General features: G+C 37.3%; 1 protein-coding gene across 1 annotated transcript in view; it reads left to right on the top strand.

Annotated features, from left to right (window-relative positions):
- Positions 1-20,260, top strand: part of LOC145985070 (uncharacterized) — a 91,546-nt gene that overhangs the window by 18,810 nt on the left and 52,476 nt on the right. The window contains exons 2-5 of the mRNA XM_083118641.1: positions 4,891-5,060; positions 7,206-7,579; positions 11,894-12,245; positions 17,362-17,663. Coding sequence (XP_082974767.1) covers positions 4,891-5,060; positions 7,206-7,579; positions 11,894-12,245; positions 17,362-17,663 — 1,198 coding nt within the window. The remainder of the gene's footprint in view (positions 1-4,890; positions 5,061-7,205; positions 7,580-11,893; positions 12,246-17,361; positions 17,664-20,260) is intronic.

Below are 20,260 nucleotides of genomic sequence, written 5' to 3'. Positions count from 1 at the left end.
TTTCAAATCCGGGCAAGAAAGTAGGTATTTTCCGGTGAATGAGGTTGCAACACTGCATAAATCGCCAAAACACTCGCACAACGTGCGATGAACCAGTACACTGTCGCCATAATGTGTGTTACAGAATCGAAATAACAAGTAACAGTAAGTACTCGTAAATGTAAGAAATAGACATTATCTTAGAAATGCATTATTTCACCTTAAGAAATGTTCCGCATTCCAAAATATTACGTTAGCAATGTAAAAAAGTGCGAAATATATGATTTATAGGTGTCATCCCCATACTATAATAGTACCCTGTTACGTACCTGCAGATGGCGCGAGCATCGAAAGTCTCGCCAGTGTTTCCAAACATGCCTTTCTTTTACCAGAATTTTATTTTTTAATTTTTTTTTTAACTATGCTTACCTAACCTTGCCGGAAATGGTTCGTGGGGCAATCGTGAATGGTTTTTGGAGCTATCGGGAATGTTTTTTGGGGTTATCCGTCAATGGTTTGTGATGACATAATGAACATGAAAGTAGGTATTTTTCGGTTAAGAAGGTTGAAACACTGAATACCCACTCCAAATCGACAAAACACAAGCACGATGCACGATGATCCACAGCTGTCTGTGCCATACTGTATGTTCCGCAACGGAAGAAAGGACTCAAAATAATTTCTCGTAATGTGAAAAATCAAAGTTATTTTCATGTAAAAAACATAATGGCACCTTCAACTATGTTCCGCAATACACAATTGGTAAGTACGAACCATTTAAAACTGAAAATATCCGATAGAAATGTGTCTCCGATATAACAGACATTTACCGGCCAGATATTTCATTTTCCTTTATTGGTAACAGTTCGTTATATCGGAGACACTTTAAAATCGGATATTTTGGGTTTCGTATGGTTCGTACTTACCAATTGAACATATTTGAAGGTGCCATTAAGGTTTTCACAAGATTAGAAACATTTATTACACTAAAATAAGCCATTTCTTGAAGTGTTATGGAACGCACGTCATGGTGCGAGCCCCAAAAACCATTCACGCATAGCCCCAAAAACCATTTGGGATCGTAAAACCATGCACGAATAGCCCCCCAAAAAAAACATTCCCGGATAGCCCCATGAACCATTCACAGAAGGTTGGGTTCAGTTAGGTTAGGCAAACAGTTAAAAAATGGCGTGGTTACGTTTTTGCTTAAATTGAAGCAACGAGAATTGATTTCCGGCTGAACTAGATTGAAAGATGAAAGAAAATACCTCTAAGAACTTCGACAATGCTACAGAAACTGATTTCTGTAAGTAGTTTCTCCTGTAAATTTGAAGAGAAGTGTCTCCGATATAACGAACTGTTACCCCTTTATTTTCTCACCACAGATTTTCTCTGTGTTTCTCGCCTTCCTGCAAAACATAAAAAACTCGAAACAATCTGAATTCATATTACGAACAGCGTTGCCAACCACTGAACACGATAAGACTGTACGCATGTCGCAAATGACCGAATTTCAAAAATATTCGCTTTAAGAATCCCTAAAAATATCTTTCAAACGAGTGCGGTAGCTTGTTTTCCAAAGTTGTTTATAAATTTGGTAAAACTTGGATAGCATCCCAACGGATTTCTTCATTTTTACACAAGAAACTACTTACCGAAATGAGTTTCTGTAGAAGTGCTTGTTGGTATTTTCTTTCATAGAGAAAAACCAATGTTTTCCGTATAGGCTAGACCTATTCAAAATGAGTTCTAATAGAACCTAACAGGCCTAATCTAACCTTGTAGCCATACCTTTTTACTCTTTGTCAAAAATTGAACTTTTTTCGTGAAAAAAGCAAAATAGCACCTTCAAGAATCTTTCACAATGCAGAATAGGTAAGTACGAATGTTAAAAATAACCAAATAAAAGAGTGAGAGGTGTTGGAACGCTATCAACGTTTTACCATCAATTTTAGTATTAAATGGCTTTTGTAACAGTACATGCTATTTAATCATGAAAGAAACATATCATGTAGTAAAAAATATGGAAAACTGCATCCTAATAACGTGAAAGACCAGTGGCGTATTTTAAGGCTGTATGAATTGGCTCACTATAAAATCTCCTCGAATAGTGTATTTGCAATGAAAATCACTTGACTTAAAGGACGTGATTTGCTATGCTAAGTACTCTTAGAATGAGGTACAACAGCAATTACAGTTGTGTCAAAATTAAAATACAAATTTGCACAGATCTAATACTCAAAGTAAAATAGTAAATACACCACTGTAAACAGCAACACAAAGGAAAAAGATGAACTTACCAAATGTTAGCAATTAAAGCTGATGCAGCCATCTTCATTGTATTGGGATATTGCATCTGAAGAACTCGGTACAAGAATTTACAATACCGGACCCTTTTGTAATTTTGATGCTACTGCTTATACTCACGAAATAAATAGTCGTGATGATTTATCTGAGGTTAACATGTTGGGGTGAGGTGTAGAAATTGTTCATTGACGTGTAGAAGTTTTAAAATAAGCTTTTCTATTCTTGCAATGATTCTCCGTATACAAGTGTGGAAACCATATTTGTTGATATGAACAATTGACGTTCGCAATTAGTTACACTGTCTACGGCGTTGCCACACTGTTGATTTCATACTTGGAGAGCATGGATCGTGTAAGTATGTGGACTGATTTGATTACAGGTGAGTTTGGCAACAATGCATCGATCGTAAAATTGGAGGATACGAAAATGGCATCTTCGATGAAGAATGTTTGTTGTTAAAGTGCTACGAAAATAAGATTTTTTTATTGGTTCGTTATCACAATTAGCGCAAAACCATTCACGGATAGCCCCACTGACCATTCTCGGTAAGGTTAGGTTAAGCAAACAGTTAAAATTTGAGGTCGTAAAACCATGCACCGGTAGCCCCACAAACCATTGACAGATAGCCCCACGAACCATTCACGGTAAGGTTAGGCTAGGCAAGCATAGTTAAAATTTGGGGTCGTAGTGTCGGTTGCGATCACGAACCCCCTCATTTTGCAATTTCTACATGTAACCCCCAAATTTTAACTTCAATTAGTGAGCATGCGAAATATTACAAAAATCGGGGAGGGGTCCGGTATTGTAAATTCACTCCGAACTCAGTCCTGGTTTACTATCAAAGCTACAATGACATCTTTAACATGCACTTAAACATTTCTTGTGTTTGTTTAAAGTTCACACATGTAGAATCACTTTCGATGCACTGAGTAGCAAGCATATATCTATTAATAGTCAATGTAGAAAAGCGGTTCCTGTTCTTTACTTTTATCAGATTTATTTTAATGAAAACTTGTTCACAGTCAGCATTTGAATGTGGGAGTGATAATGCAGCAATTTACTGCAAAACTCATCTGCTTCATTGCAATTTCTTATTGGCAACTTGCTCCACTCATGTCGATATTTTGATACGTGGTTCTATCTTCCGCTGGCACTATCCGTGGCAATTGCATCAAAAGAGGAACAAGAGATGGTGCAGTTCTCTCTCCTCAAAAAAGAGAGTAGAAGAAGGAGTTTGTTGCCAAAGTCATACATTTTTTTGCAATTCTACACAAGCTGTTATTAAAAAACGCCTACACGTTTTGTAAAAATTTTTGATTGCAACTTTTTGTTTGCCAATTTCAAAATTTTGCATTGCTTTCATTACTTCCAACTCCCTAATATAAATTCGAGTACTGAAGAAATTTTCCGATGTTTGTAGGATCAATATCAGATAAATTAGTTTTCAACACATATGATCTCTCCATGTAACACAGTAACAGATCTCTGAAAGATGTCTGCAGTTTTTCATGAACTGCAGTTATGACAACTTTACTGCTCTGAAAATACTGGTTCATTGTAGTTAACCTTCCACTTCATTGTAGTGGACAAAACCCACCTTAGAAATGGAAAGAACAGCTTCAAAAACTTCTCAAACTTCGATGAATTTCTTCTGCTATTAAACGTTCTTCCAAATATTTTGAGCTAAAGGAAAGATTCAAAGCATCCCACTGCTCAAGAAGTCTAGCAACAGCAGCATATACAAACCATTGGGTCTGATAAGATGCAGTATTCTGTGCACTGGCATGTCTAGAAATGTCGGGAATTCTTGTAACAGCCTGTCTCTTAGAGCACTAGCCCCGAAAATATTACACATATTGCACACCAAGTCCTCACATCGCCTTTACATGCTAGCACATAAGTGAAGCAAATGACAAACATTTCAGCACTGTTATGCCCGGACATTTTTCTTTGAAGTGAGTCGCTACAGAATTTTTTGATTCCATCATAACATTGCAGCCATGAGACGCAAAGCCAACAATATTGTCATCTTAAGTACCATATTCTGTTATGGAGTTCATAATGCCCTCGAATAAATTTTCACCAGTTGCACTTGTCGCAACCTTTTCATGGTTTTCCAACTCAAAAATATTACAAAGTTCCCAAAATTTGCTAACTATCTTATTTGCATTCGTATCAAAATAACGAACAACAACAATACAGAGTTTTTACACTTCCAATGTCTGTAGATTTGTCAGTCAATATGCTTAATTTGGAGTTTTGCAGTTCTTTGCCAACTGTAGTGGTCTGACAACTGACAAATATTTAGCTTTTAGGGAATTCTTCCTGATATTAGATGCTTTTTTCCTTTCATTGATAGGGCTATCACATTTGAAGGAAGGCCTAAAAATTTTAAAACTTCACGTGTTTTGCAGCACATTGTTGCATTGAATTGAAATTTTACACAGTTTATTTGCTTTACAGTGGCATTAGTTGATTGGGGTTCCTGAAAGAAATTCAAAATTCATGAAATAAGCCCACTCTAAATGGACATGAATGCAAATTTGAATCCTGTATCTAATTCAATGAAAGCTAAGACCTCTTTCTCTCTATCTTTATTTGTAGGTCTGCGATGCTCATTTCCAACCAACTGATATCCTTAGGGAGACATCCTGCTATGATGAAAAGAATGGGAGGCTTCTTTCGGCTCCACTGAGAGTTCCACGCCTTCGGGAAAATGCTGTACCTTGTATTTTTCCTGATCCTTTGGCCGAATCTCCAAAGAAAATAAACAGGTTAGTCAAACTTGCTGAAGCTGGCAAGGCATTATTTTTAGTCTTTTAGTCTTGTTTGCAGGCTTTATATCCTAGATGTCCAGTTTGCTAAATGCACTAAGTATTGGCAAGATTTCACTAAAGTTCCATAGGTCTCAAAGTGAGCTTTCTAGGGGGTGGGTAGGTAGGACCGACCGACCAACCTTCCTTCCTTCCTTCCTTCCTTCCTTTGCTCATCTATTTACAAATACACAGCATGCCGTTTGTGTACTGTATGTATGTAACACACACCACAACTTTTTTTGCATTGACACCTTTGTTTGGTGTTGCCCTAATTTGGCCATAGTTAGGTCAATTCAAGCTTCATCCGGTGTGACCATGACTGGATTTTTTCTGCGTAGACACAATCATAGATTAAAAAAACGTGTTAGAAAATTGTTAGGGTAAGTTGCAATGTACTGTCTGTATACATCGGTCGGTCGGAAAATTGTTAGGGTAAGTTGCAATGTACTGTCTGTATACATCAATTATGATCACTGTATTCATGAAATATATTATATTATCAAAATGTTATCTAGTAAATTAAACTTCTTAGAGCACTTTTATTATTTTTGTTGTGTTTCTTACAGAAAATGTGCCAAGTGTGGTAAATTTGCAGGAAACAAACTAAAGGAAAGAAACTCGTGAACTACTACATTTGCATTATTTTGTGACTTAGTATTCAAGAAAACTGTGTTTACCATGATGTATTCATATCAAAGGAATTCCAGGCAATGATTAATACTTTTCAGTGCTCTAAATTTGAAAAATTATCTCGCAACATGCCATATGGTACATTTATGGATGGGTTCAGTTATATGCCCTTGCATAATAGTGTTGGGATAGTTGACGAGATCTTAACAAAGACAAAGTTGCTGGGCGCTTTGAGTTTTGTCCTGAAGTGGCAGACGGAAGGTACAATGTGCTATATGTTTTGTACCTCCATGGGTTACAATGAAAAGGTTCAGAAATTGTGTTTTTAAAAGACAAGGATAATATAAGTTTGTATTTCACTACACTGTATAACCATTTTCTAGGAGTATAAGACTTAATACATATCATCATGGATGTTGAGGGGGAGAGCAAGGGGGTCACAGCCTCCCTGAAAAATCTAAAGTTATTATATTTCACTGCAATATTAACTGTAATTAGGGTGCAGTTGACCCCAGTTTTTTGCCAACCCCCCCCCCTCACAATATGCTAAACCTTATCTATCAAAGGGAAAGTAAACTGTCTTTGTCCCCCCCCCTGTTTTGACACCTTGCTCCCCAAGTTTTGAAAGTTTGCACACGTGTTTCATGTTTTCCTTATTTTCAGCATTGCACCCCCTTAAATTTTTATCCGTACGCCCCTCAGCACCCCTAGATGATTAATCCTGGCGCCATCGCTGAATTGTGAATGTTCATAAGCTTAACTTTTGATCAGTGGTATTGTTAATGATTATGGATTAAGCCACCTGTAATAATCACTTGGTGAAGACATGGTGGATTTTCACAACAGTTTCACTGGAAATCCTGCTTGCCCAAGATTTTGTGGCAATTTCATTTACATATCGACCACAAGGAAAAGAACCTTTGACGAAACGTCTCCGCTTCCTATTCCTTCCTCCTTTCAACTCGGCCATAAGAAAGCATGATCCACTCTGCCCCTCCCCTCCACGTGGGACAGGAGTCAAGTGTCTGCACAGGTTTCTTTGCTTGTGGTTCCACTATATCAATGACCAACCAGTTTTATACTTGTTTCAACACTGTGTGTAAATGAATACTTGATGAAATTCATGACAGAACAACGTAAAGAGTCATTAAGGTGGATTCAAATCCAATACATCCAGCTTTTGAATACCAACTCATAGTGCTTACAACTGATGAAAATTCACAAATGTTTTCTAGGGGCAAGTTTTCATAGCTTTTGGGCACCTGGATTCCATTAAACATGAGAAATGTTCAAATCAGGAACATCATTTTGACTTACCCTGTACCCTGTACATATCGCATAAGGTATTGTTGCTTACTATGCATTTGCAAGTCTGTTACTAATGTTCATAAAAAAATTATACTGTATCTTGCATTAGTTCTTAAATTTTTGTGCTAATAATGTTCATTAATTTTGAATAACATTTTGTTTTAGGTGTCAGCGAAAAATGGTTTATTGCTGTGTGCCATCATGTAATTCTCAAAAAGGGAGGCGTGAATTTTGCAATGTCTCATTCCACCAGATCCCTTCCAAAAAGTCAATGCGAGAGAAGTGGCTGAACGTTCTATCGAGGAAATGTGTGAAGGAAGCAGGCGAGTGGACTGCCAAAGACTATTCCTCCATTTGCAGCTTGCATTTTAAGGCAGATGACTTCAAGGAAGATTGCCAAAGGAAGGTGTTAAAGAGTGATGCTGTACCGAGTATCTTTCCTGGAGACCCATCTGCCAAGGAGCACCCAAGTGAGAGAAGGCAGAAGGCCAAGTCAGGCATGTTCGATGATGAGTGGTCAGACTTTGGTCGAGGCAGTGGTGAGCTTTTAACAACTTTCTCACATGTTATTAATGCATTTTTATCGGATGGACTGATGCAAAATTATTGCTGATATCAGTATGTAAATTACAGATGAATCGTGAAGAATCGTCCACTCATTTTCATAGTTAATTTATTTTACCTTAGCAAGAGAATCTGTATATTTAGACATTGGACTAAGCTGATAACAAGACTGGTTCTTGAAAATTGTAACAACAAAGTAATTGAGATACATTTTAATATACAAGTTCTCCATTGAAACTGTACCATAGAAATCTATCTACCAGTTTTAGTTTACAATAGTCATAATTTCTCAGGCTGAGCCAATACCACTTTGACTCAATACCAGTACTCTATCAATGCCCACCGATACCGGTACTTTGAAATTGTGATAATTTATGGTAGTTCAAAATATTTATAATTTTTAATGCACAGTTTTTACTTGAAAATATTTCACATGATATAATTATTTAATATACAATTTCTCTCCACAGTGCTGTTACCAAAATGCATAATTTGTAGCCATCTGTGTGGCAGAGTGGTTAGCACAGCATGCTATGACACCAGTGGTTCCAGGTTCAGATCTTGCCCTGAGCATGTATGTTCTTTGTTAGTGTACATCAATTTCATCATATCATCACTTATCCACATTCTCACACTTAGCCAAAAGTGGCTGAAAAGTGATGTAATAACCTAATTCAATCAATCAATCATAATTTCCAAGATATTTAGACTCCCCTATAGTATTGTGTGACATTTTTGTGGACCCCATGAGATTCCTGGACTTCAAAAAACTATTGTCTGTAATTAGTGATTTAATTTAAACTGATACTTTCAAATGTAAAGCAGTATTAGCCACGGGGTGAAACTTAATGACGTATTCTGTTCCCTTCATCTGCTCTGTGATGCTAGTGACATCTAGGAAAGATGTCAAGGAATTATTTGTCTTGTGTTTCAGTTTTCTAAACTAGAAGGCAGGACACTGGCAACAGACAGTGGTGCCAACCATAACATACAATTCCTGACCCTAGTTAAATGGAATGTTTTTAGAACATGTATTGAAAAGCTTTTGCAGGAAGGTCTCCAGAAATTAACAACGTGTCTTTTCCGTCCCCGTGCAACAAAGTGTCGTACCAGTTTTGAGTTTAAATCCACTTTATGCAAAGATTGGCTGATCAGAACTGGCACGGTAATTTAAAGTGGGATCTGAACCACTATGTGGTCAAAGTGGTGTGTGGGTGTGGGTGTGGGGTGGGGGGGGGGTGTTAATCAAAATTTTATGACATAGGAATATCCCACAGCTAGCCCCAAAGCTCGAACAGACACCCACAGCGGAAGTGGAAAATGTTGGGAAAGTTTGGTCGGGCCTTGGGGTTAGCTGGGGTTTAATTTGGTGACAAGGAGACAACTGGGGGGATGTAGAAATGCGGCAAAAAATGTAGGCTTGACCATGACTTGAACCCGGGTCTCTTGCATATTTACGAACAGGCCTGGCTTGGCATGATTTTTCGTTGGCCCTGGCTTGGTAGCTCAGTTGGTAGAGCAATGGTAAAGTTGCATTTTTCACTGAAATTCTACATAGTACAAGTAGACACACACACTTTTGTGTGTGCCAAATCTTAATGAACTGGGGATGTTATACAAAAATTTTGCTAGCTGTGCTAACTGCATTCAGTTCTCACTTCGAACAATGCCCCCATCAAAAAATGTTCACTTTGAGCTTCCAACAGGTATCGAACCTGACACCTTCATTACATGGCAATAAAATTACCATTATGCCATTGGGGAGGAGCAACATTCTAATCGTTGGTATTTGCTGACTGTACATAATAGAAAGCTTATATTATATAGCGCTTGACATGCGTATTTATTTTCATAACACATTTACCATCCAGGGCTCAGCTCATTTTCTGTGGAGACAGTTGGCACACTGCGTCAGCACACAGCTTTGAATTTTAAATGATCGTGTTGGGCTTGGGCAGTTAGACAAAGATGGCAATGCATGTTATGTAGTGCCTTGCTTTGTTTTATGGCTCGTATGCAACTGCAATGAGTGGGTGCTGTTTAGTGCACACTTGTCGTAATCTACACCTGCATAAGAAGTTTATTCGCTTATGAAAGGAAGATCGTACATTAGGTTATTTAATAGCTGTATAGGAGAAAGAACACTTGAATTTATAATACATTTGTATACCTTCCCCACCCTTTCCTCTCCTTTCTCTAACCTCTGTGGCCAGCCATCTAGCAAGAGCATTGAGAAACAATTCAATGCACCTAGTTTATTGAAATTTTTGCTAGATGTCACTACCGTTAAAAGTGACATCATGGAGTGGTGAAAGCCTCAGAATTTAATGCAAGAGATGGCATATCTCCTTTAGTGGTTTATTTTTGGTATCGGCTCGGCACCACATTTAACAGTTTTTGATCATTTATTGTTAAATGACAGCTTGTAAATGTAACTGTTCGTAATTATTTGTTATAATTGACATTATATATATATAAACATAGGAATAGGATTAGAAAAGGTGCCAGAAGGGCGGATAAACGCAAATGAAGGAGACAGTGAACACTTAACCACATGAAAGGAAAATGTTTGATATTTCGCAACCCAGGTTGCATTGTCATCGGAGAAGAAAGAGATAGTGGTTCCGAAGAGTAGAGGCACAGAATACTGACAGCAGCATCACTACCATCAGTGTTGCCAGAAACAGTAGATAGAAAAGAAAGTTACTTTCACCAGTGTTTACTGCATGGTGGGTGGGTGGTTTCGGGAAGAGGGGAAAGGGTTATTGATTCAGTAGGTTGAGTCTGGGGGGTATGGTGGGGTGCATGCCTGATATATAGGCCCTTTTCCATCGCCTGCGAAAAGACGTGTCTGTGTTGGGAGGGGGGGGGTAAAAGATGGATATGGCAACAATGAAACCATTGTTGAAAGTGGTTTTATGGCTGTTGGTGTGGATCAACTGTGAAATCAGAGTTTTGTGTGGAGAATGGTGATTATTAATCCTTAGGTTCAAGAGGGTGGAGGTTTCGCCCAGGTAGAAGTTGCTGCAGATTTGGCAGATGAGTGTGTAAATCAGGTTGGATGAGTGGCAGGTGCCCTTAGGGTGAAGGGTGATTACCCCCCCCCCCCTGTGTCTGTGGGGATCAGGCGGGTGCTGGAGGTGATGAGTATGGGGCAGGTCTTGCACCTGTGAGCTGGGGGGAGTGGTGTGGAAGTGTTTTGGACCAAGATGTTCTTCTTGATGTTGGGGGGGAGGGGGTGGCAACAGAATATGACACTAGGTTTATCCCGAAAGATGTCTCTGGTGTCAGGATCACTGTGCAGGATGGGGAGGAGGGAGTGGAGGGTATGTCTGATTTTCGTTGGGGGGGGGGTATTGGGTGATGACAGCTGGAGGATTGGTTTGGTTTTGATTGTATAAATCACAAGAGCCACCTCCTCCAAGGGCACCTGCCACCCATCCAACCTTATTTATACCCTCATCTGCCAAATCTGCAGCAACTTCTACCTGGGCGAAACCTCCACCCCCTTGAATCTAGGGATCAATAACCACCATTCCTCCACCAAAACTTTGATTTTACAGTTGCCATCCACACCAACAGCCATAATACCACTTTCAACAACTGTTTCATCGTTGCCATTATCCATCTTTTACCCCTCCCCCCCAACATAGACACGTCTTTTCACAGGTGATGGGAAAGAGTATATATATATATATCAGGCATACAACCCACCATACCCCCCAGACTCAAACCTAGCGAATCAATAACCCTTTCCCCTCTTCCCAAAACCACCCACCCACCATGCAGTAAACACTGGTGAAAGTAACTTTCTTTTCTATGTACTGTTTCTGGCAACACTGAAGGTAGTGACGCTGCTGTCAGTATTCTGTGCCTCTACTCTTCAGAACCACGATCTCTTTCTTCATCGATGACAATGCGACCTGGGTTGCAAAATATCAAACTTTTTCTTTTCGTTTGGTAAGTGTTTACTGTCTCCTCAATCCTTCATTTGTGTGTGTGTGTATTTTGCAACCCAGATTGCATGTATGTGTGTATATATATATATATATATAAAAATAGTTTCAGTTTTGTAATAACTTACTGAAAACTTATGTAAAAACTCTTGTCTCAACCAAGGATTAAATTCTAACCTGGCCAGAGGTTGGCTTGGTAGCATAATGGTAAAGCATTGGTGCAGATTGCTAAGGACCCAGATTCGATCCCTGATTGAGGCTTTTAGCTAGTTTTAACTTCTATTTTGTTTACTTGGCGTACATTCTATTTACAGCATCACCTTTATATTTCAGAAACAAGGATGACATCTTGTTGCGTTCCATTCTGCTGTGTGAGATCTGCTGACAGAGATGTATTTGGGAAGAGAATTGCAATTTACCAAGTGCCTGCAGATCTGGATTTGAGAAGACAGTGGGAAGCTGCTATCCAGAACTTTGAAAAGAGCTTCACCCTCCCCGTGGACATTGGCTACTTGAGTGTTTGCTCTCTGCACTTTGGTGCTGAGAGCTACAAGGAAGATGTCGAGGATCAAATACTCAAACCCAGTGCAGTGCCTACGGTTTTTGAAGGCAAGGTCATCCACAGGAGGGTGAAGAGAAGAATCAGGGCTCTGTTGAGCATATCAGGGAACCCAGAGTCTGACAGGTATGCGTTTGAAGTTTAGCATTGGTTTTCTCCCTTTTAACCTTAGCGAATGGTAGGTGCATAATGTGTAGCATCCTATGGAAACAGGCTAGAACAGCTGGTACATACATGGAGCAGTACCACATGACAGCAATTAGCACATCCTGAATTCTGTCTTGTTAATTTGTATGCGTATGGAGGTATGAGGTACTCGAATTACAATGCAATACCAGTATTGTATATTTGTCAAACGCTGTTTTAATTTGTTAATCAAGATTAATTTTAAAGTAGGCTTTTTAAATACATGTTTCTTTTGTTTTCTTTTTTTAATTGTAGAATTAGAACTAAATGTCATATAGTCGAAGGTTGGTTTTATTTGGATAGAATGACTGGGCCTTTTCCAGGAAGGTTAATGTCGACATTCCATCTTGATACAAGCACAGTCAGAAGGATAAGAAACAAGGTAATTTACTCACAAAACCTTTATTCTAGGAGCCCCTACAATTCCCACATTGAACCAAAGTGAATAAAAAATTCCAAAATAAACGCTGCTGTGTACTATATGGCCAGATAGTAAATGCTCGGTTGATGGTGGCGTTGCAAGCAAAACTTCAAATATGAAAATTTTCAAGGTTAGATGTGCGACTTAACACACCATTCCCAACTCAAGTTTTTTGAAACGAAGATATTCTCTTTTCTGTGAAGTGCATCCCAATAATGCATTCCATAAGGATCTTCATGGGTGGCAGTCTGGAATTTAATTACTTCTGAAAGAAAATAAGCAAGAAGAAATATGCATCGCCAGTGGTGAAACAATTCAAAAACTTAATACGATTAGTAAATAGTCACCTTCAAGTAGAAGCTGTAGGTGAGTGGTTAGTATTACAGCTTCACACTCGGAAGGATGCGTGTTTGAGCCCGGTTGGGAAGTGTTTTTTTTTATTATGTGTTTGAATCTGCATTTAGAAAGTGAAACTTTTTTTTTAATTGTGTATCCACAGATTCTCGAATACATGAGATGTGGGAAGTATATTCCACATGCATTTTTAATCCATGATTTCACCTGCTAATTTTGTAAAGCACCTTACATTTTTCATTCTTAACAAACTCTTTTTACACTTGCGGATAAAACATAGAGCTGTCAGATCATACCTACTTTCACTGTGACTATAAATTACATGCTTCTATATTTTATACTAAAGATGATTTCAAGTTTGCATTGTCACCTACAAATATGTTTAATTTAATCTGTATCCAAAGAGATATTGTTCTGGAATCCTAGAATGCAGATGAGTCAGTCATTTATACTTTTAGACAACATATGAATACTACAAATGTAAATAGACTATACTGATTGGCCAAAAAAACAATGTGTAAAGGAAGTCTTCAGAACATTATTTCCGCTCTTCTTATATACACGTATAGCTACAGATTTTACAACACAATTATAATGTTAAGATCTGGACTACTTCGGTCGGCTTACATAACCTAATATGTTCTTAGCTACTATATTTTTCATTTTAAAAATTGTAATCTATGCAGTATAAATTCTATTCCTAAATCAACCAATGTTCTTTTCAATAACAGGTCGGATTTTTGACGTGGTTGCTAAGAATTTCCACATTAATGTTCCACTGTTCCTTGATCTTGCGTGATATGCAAAGCAAGAATTGTATGTCTCATTCACATGCCTTGCCACATTTTGTAAGAGATTTAATGTCAAGCTGTTACTCTCAAAACCGTTACTTTTTAATTAAAAATAATAGTCATGTCGGAATGTGTAATTAATTCCATCCTAGGTATACACTAGTTTGCACTGCACTGTAATGGAAAGTTCTGCCTTTGAAGAGAAGCGACCCCAGGACCATTGATATGCTGGCAAGTTCTTCTCTGGCTCAACTCGTAGCCTCCGCGATATGACTTCACCCCCTTAGTTCAATCACGTGGTTCCACAAACAAAACCTCCATGCAGTGGTGAGCTGAATAATTTTGTAAGCAAGGGGTATGGTTGTACAAGGAGGGGGAGATGATGAGGTTATTTCAGTTTTTAATGAACGTTTGTATGTAGTTAGGGACTGGTGAGTTTAGTGATACAAACTCTATATCATCTTTGCTCACTGCATGTATGCAACACCTAAAACTACTCAATTTTTCAAGGTATAGAGCAACATAAATCTTTTATTATTTTAATAGAAATGCAAATTGAAAGAAACATCACTTTATGAAATAATAGTTTGACACTGGGTTACTAACAATTCCAATATTAACGTTGCATCTGTGTATGGATTTAGAAGCAAGATTTAATAGCATATCTATATCAGTGAACCAATGATGCACTAAGCAATTAATATAATTCCATCAGTTCTATGCAAACACTAGTTTTAAATAATACACTTGCATTGTTTTTATTATTACATTATCTGATTTTATGGTTTCAATTTTATGAAAGTAGTTTTGAATTGAGCAGTTTCAAAACTATTTGCAATTTCTATTAAAAAGTAAAAACATTTGTCATGAAATACGCAATAAATATTTCACAGACTTACATTAATTGGCATTCTGTCATTTAAAAAAAAAATATTATTTTAGGGGAGAATCGAACCGGGGGCCCTTCATGTGGCGGAGCAGGTATCATAGTGACTGGACCACACCACTGCATCTTCCTTGATCTATTCCTTATATGCTCCTACCCATGTGTTGAAACCAGTGGCGGCGATTAGGGAAGGCCAGTTGCCCCCCAAATGCTAAATGCTAAACCTTATGTACAAAAGGAAATATACTGTCTTGCCCCCCTAGTTTTGCACTTTTTTATATACAAAAGGAAATATACTGTCTTGCCCCCCTAGTTTTGCACTTTGCCCCCACCCCCCACCTGGTTTTGGAACCCTATCGCCGCCACTGGTTGAAACAATATTGCACTATTTTATCTGCTATTCATAGAAAGTATTTCAAACAGAATATTGCAATTAAATTGGTGTTTTTCGAAACTACGAAACATTGTTTTCTTGTTAGCTCTAAATATTGAAAACTAGGAAATTTAGAATTCGGTCACAGACAGGGTAGCCCATGTTGTGTATGATTCAACAAGTCTTACCTACAGAAGACTGCAAGCTGAGCATGCGCAGTTCTACGATTGGCAAGCAACGGGATTTCTGCCCGAGACCACAATTCACAGTCAACGCAAACATTCTCTCAGCAGTATGATGTCATTCTTGGTTGATTTGCAGCGGCTTGCCCAGGAATTTGTAAACAAGGTATATGCTGCTTCTATTTTTTTAAAAAAAAAAAACATATCATTGGGGCACAAAGGGTTAAGATTTTCACCAATATGTCTCTGTCCACACTATTGCCTCCTTTAGGAATTAATTTAATATTGGAGAAGCTACAAGGGAAAAACGCATCCCAAGTGGTGTTGACGAATAATTAGATTTGTCTGAAGAAGAGTTTTCATATATTATCCCTCTTATAAATGTCCAAATACAATAATTCTACTAATTAAAAAAGTTAGTTTTTAGTTTTAACAATTATTCAAACTAAAAATAAAGTGATGAATGGAGCATGTGTTCTCTTTAAACATAACAGCAAAAATTGTGTTTATGTGCTTGTAAGAACCGTAACTGTAAGGGAAATAAGCTAGAGACACTGTTTGAAAATTATGATGAATAAGATTTTCTGAATCCCATGCATTCCTTGTGGAAAAAAATTTAACATGTTCAACATGAGTTTACGGCTAATGAAATGGTAGTTTTCGACTTTCCTGATGACAAATAAAATCTTTGTGTTCTCTTTCTGTTCATTTGTTTTTCTATGACATTGGAAGTTTGATATTCCTGAGAGAACAAGTAAAATAATACTACCATAAGCTTAATGCGAAGTTTTCTCCCTCCTACAACCATATAGCGCACAGACCTCTCTTTCTCCAGCTCTATCGGGAAAGGTCATTTGGGCAGGGATGCTTTAGGGTCTTTTTCCAGAACCTCATGTCTGGCTGAACACTGAAACTGTTCCTCATGGCCTTAACAAAAGGCATGCTTCATAATTTGTAGGTTATATTTCAGATTGTATGTCATATCTTGGTAATTTTTATGACATAAGTATTTCTGAAGTTTTTAGTTCATAGAAATCCTCGCCCAAATCAACTTTATTATTTAATGTTGAATGTAGCCTTGACCTTTTTTTTTTTTAACAACTTACTGTAGTATTTGTACTGATATAAATTATAGTAATGAACAGATACTGATACCAATATCAATATTATCATTATTGCCAATACCAATAGTATACATATGGGAAAGTATAGGTTGGAATTTAATCAGTTACATCAGCCAATACTTTCTGAAGTTCGGTTGTCTCGTGGAGTCTAAAAATGCCACTGTCTAAATATCCTGGAAATTATGCAAAATGCATAATTTTGATTGTTTTTGTAACAACATTGTAGAGAGAGAGAGGGATTAAATTATTATCTCGTGAAAATATGAATATTTTAAATGACACTATATTAGGAATGGGACCGATTAATCGGTACTCTATCGGTTTCGGCCGATATAGGTATATCGGTGTATCAGTAAAATTACAGATTATTTTACTGATTCGATATATCGATAAATATCTGGCAATTCAGTGCAAAATTCTGCCATTTTGTTGTAATTTTTATGGATAATCTCCATGCCATACTTTCTAAAAAAGTAAATGTCTAAATATGCAATTTCTTTTTCACTACAGTCACCTTGAAACACACAGTTATTAGGGAGGTCAATGAATCTTTCAGGTTCTTCAAGGACCATTTCTAATTTTATATCGGATCGGTAGAATATCGGTTATCGATGTTGGTAAATTTTATATCGGTACTTTATCGGTATCGTCCAAAATTTCATATCGGCCCATCCCTACACTAGATTGATATAAAAATCGATGGAAAACTTTTCAAATTTAAATTGATAAATGTTTTGAATTGTTACAAGTTTCAAGTATCAGCATAGGAATCAGTAAACTGACAACATTGGAATCGGTGAATTTCATTGTTGAAAGGTTGATGAATGGTTTTCCCTGTGAGAGCGTAGCATGAAGAAATGTTAGTTGTAAGCATTGAAATAATTTTTGTATATATGTACTCCTAACATATTTGCTTCTGTTGTAGGACAAAATTGAACTGTCATCTAGAGAACTGTATCATGTGCCAGTGTGAGAGTGAATCCATTGCAGAAGTTTATGTAAATCCAGAACCTGAGAGCACTGGTATTGCAAGTAAGACTGTCCTTGAAAGTAGTGACATTGAAGGCTTATATGAAGTTATTGAAATTGAAGCTAGTTATGAAAGTGGTGTGAATATTAAAACCGAAAACCCAGACCATAATCACACATCAAATAGCAGTATTAACCAGCCTCAGGTTGCAAACAAGACTGATGAAGAAAGGAATGGTGAAATTCTTCCAGATTCAGGTAAGTGTCAGTTCTCATGTTTCAGCTGTGGACATGCTTGTGCTCATTTGTCATGCATACAAAGTCCTGAATTCTTTGCCAGTTATTACTACAATATTCATTAAGTGAACAATCATTTGATATTTCTAAAAAAAAGTACAGAAACAGTAAAAAGACTGACATTTGGAAAGGCATTACTAGTCGATAGTACTTTGAACCAATGGTGATACTGTTAACGATTTTCACCTGTATCGATGCTTGAAGATTGTAACAATAAGTTATTCAGAAATTTTAATATGCAAGAATTCGACTGTAAAATATAGGCATCATTTAGCAGAGTTTTGCTTTGAAATATTCAAAGAGTAACATTGGAATTAGGATTGAGTTGATACCAGAGGTTGGAATTTATTTACCATTACCAGATGATACTTTTCCAGCAGTTTGGTCTTTCATGGTGGTCTGCAAAAAATGCAGCGCACCAGTATTGGGGAAAAACTGTATTTTAATATTCCTATGTAATTCTTGAATATTTTGAAGCAAAACTCTGGTAAATTTATGCTCATAATTGGAGTGAAATACTCACCCACTAATTTTTATAAATATTTTAACTTTTAATTGTGACAATTTTCATCAGCCGAGATCAAGAGTGTGTGGCCCTAACCCCACACCCCTTATACACCTTCATGGCTTGGTGCAAAGCACAGGGGAGCACTTTACTTATTTTTTCCCTTTACAATTTTCATCAATGTTTGAATGCTGCACATTCATCTATTCTCTAATTACACTATTTCATTCTGTTTTTTCCCATCTTGAGATTCTTGCAGAGTGCCCCCAAAAATCCATTTGTGTTGATCATAATTTTGATTGAGTTTCCCTTTAAATGCCACACTTCTGCTACTATTGCATTGAAAATATTGGTTTTTGTCTTGAGATGTTCTGTTGCATGCAATCCTACAAAAATACAGTGAAATTGCAGTTATATGTTTCACAATAGTACGTTTTTTTTCTGGCGGTCCCTGCTAATTCCCCTAAGGCTGTCTACTATTATATTTTAGTTATATGTTTTCAGATATACGATTTTTCCAGTTGTACGTTCAACGAGTTCAGTTCCAGCAAGAAAAAGACTTCAGTTATACTCTTTTAACAACTGCTTGTTTGGAAGAATGCAACTCTTGGAGTTATAGATTTCTGTGATGATAACATGTGCCATCCTTTCCTGTACAGGTTTTCTTATCAGTTGCAACAATGGGACCAGACTCTCGACTTGGAATTCTATTTTTGTCCTTTACATCGGAGGGCTGGGGATGGGCAATGCAACCTTGAACCAGATTGGCCTGCGCTCTATAATTCTGCTTTTATTCTTTGCATTGCATTGGACAAGTCATATCCTTATGGAGAATCAACTTCAACATCAAGTTACGGCTAATCAAATGGAAGTTTCGACTTTTCCGCTGGTGAAATACAAATACAACTTCAAACTGTCCTCTTCCCGTTGATATATTTTTCTACTCCATCGGAAGTTTTGTATTCCCAAGAGAATGAATCAAATCATACATCCATATGATCAATGCTTTTCTCCTTGCTTTTATCCAAGAAATTTGGATAAACGTTTGATCATGCTCTTTACCATGACTACGTAGCAGTAACAATGCGATTTTTGAACTCACCTAGGGTTGCTGTCAACCACGGAACATACTTTAACTTACCATCCAAAGAAACAGTCGCTCGATGTAAGACAGTTATCCATGAGAGTGGTTGTAGATTTATGTATTTAAAACAAGTCCTCTGCTGTATGGTTGCCATTTTCTCAGACTATCTGTCGCGGAGGTGGCATAACAGCGCAGATATCTTGTGACTGTCTAAAAATTTGACTGTGGTGCATACCAAGTAAATTCACAGTTATAACCGGGATTATAATTTTAAGAAGTATGAATTATGCGAAGTTTCTCCTCCCCGTAGGAGTGAGTTTGTCACTTTCGGCGTAAAGTAGATTATAATCTACTGTATAATTAACACAATTATCAAAATCATTGCAAGGGTCAAAATTCAGTTTTTAGATTGGCGCTATACTACTTTATGATTTTTAGACTAGTATAGGTCATGTACAGCAATTGATGGGTTTAGATATAGCAATTTAATGGACGATGTGAAAAGTTATATTTTGTGACCATTTTTAACTGAAAATATGTCATCTCCCTTCAAATAATTCTGTTATCCGTAGGTTTATTTGTGGTTGTTGTGTTTTTGTGTTATCAATTTGCAATTCAACCTCAAAGTTGCGATTAGCCTTCATGATAAATGGTAGTGTAAAATAACTAACGCCATGTCTCCGGCGCTACTTGGGTGAATAGAACTGTCCTTTCCAAATTCTTGACAAGGCGAGAACATCATTAACATCCGCCTCACTAATCTCCAGCATTTCATTTTAAGAAAATGGGTTTGATTACGAAATATTTACTGGAGACTGAAAATCTCAACGGAAAAACAAAAGTGTTATATCTCGTAATAAGATATCTCAAGAGGCACGCGTCAACTTGCTTCCATCCTTTCGTTATTCCTTTAGTAGGATCACTCAATTTACAGATGAAAGTCGGAGATATTGTGATTAGTGGCTAGCA

This window comes from Lepisma saccharinum, chromosome 3 (assembly GCF_977018435.1).
Source record: "Lepisma saccharinum chromosome 3, izLepSacc3.1, whole genome shotgun sequence".
In the NCBI taxonomy this organism is placed as follows: domain Eukaryota; kingdom Metazoa; phylum Arthropoda; class Insecta; order Zygentoma; family Lepismatidae; genus Lepisma; species Lepisma saccharinum.
This window is presented reverse-complemented; position numbering and strand designations above follow the sequence as displayed.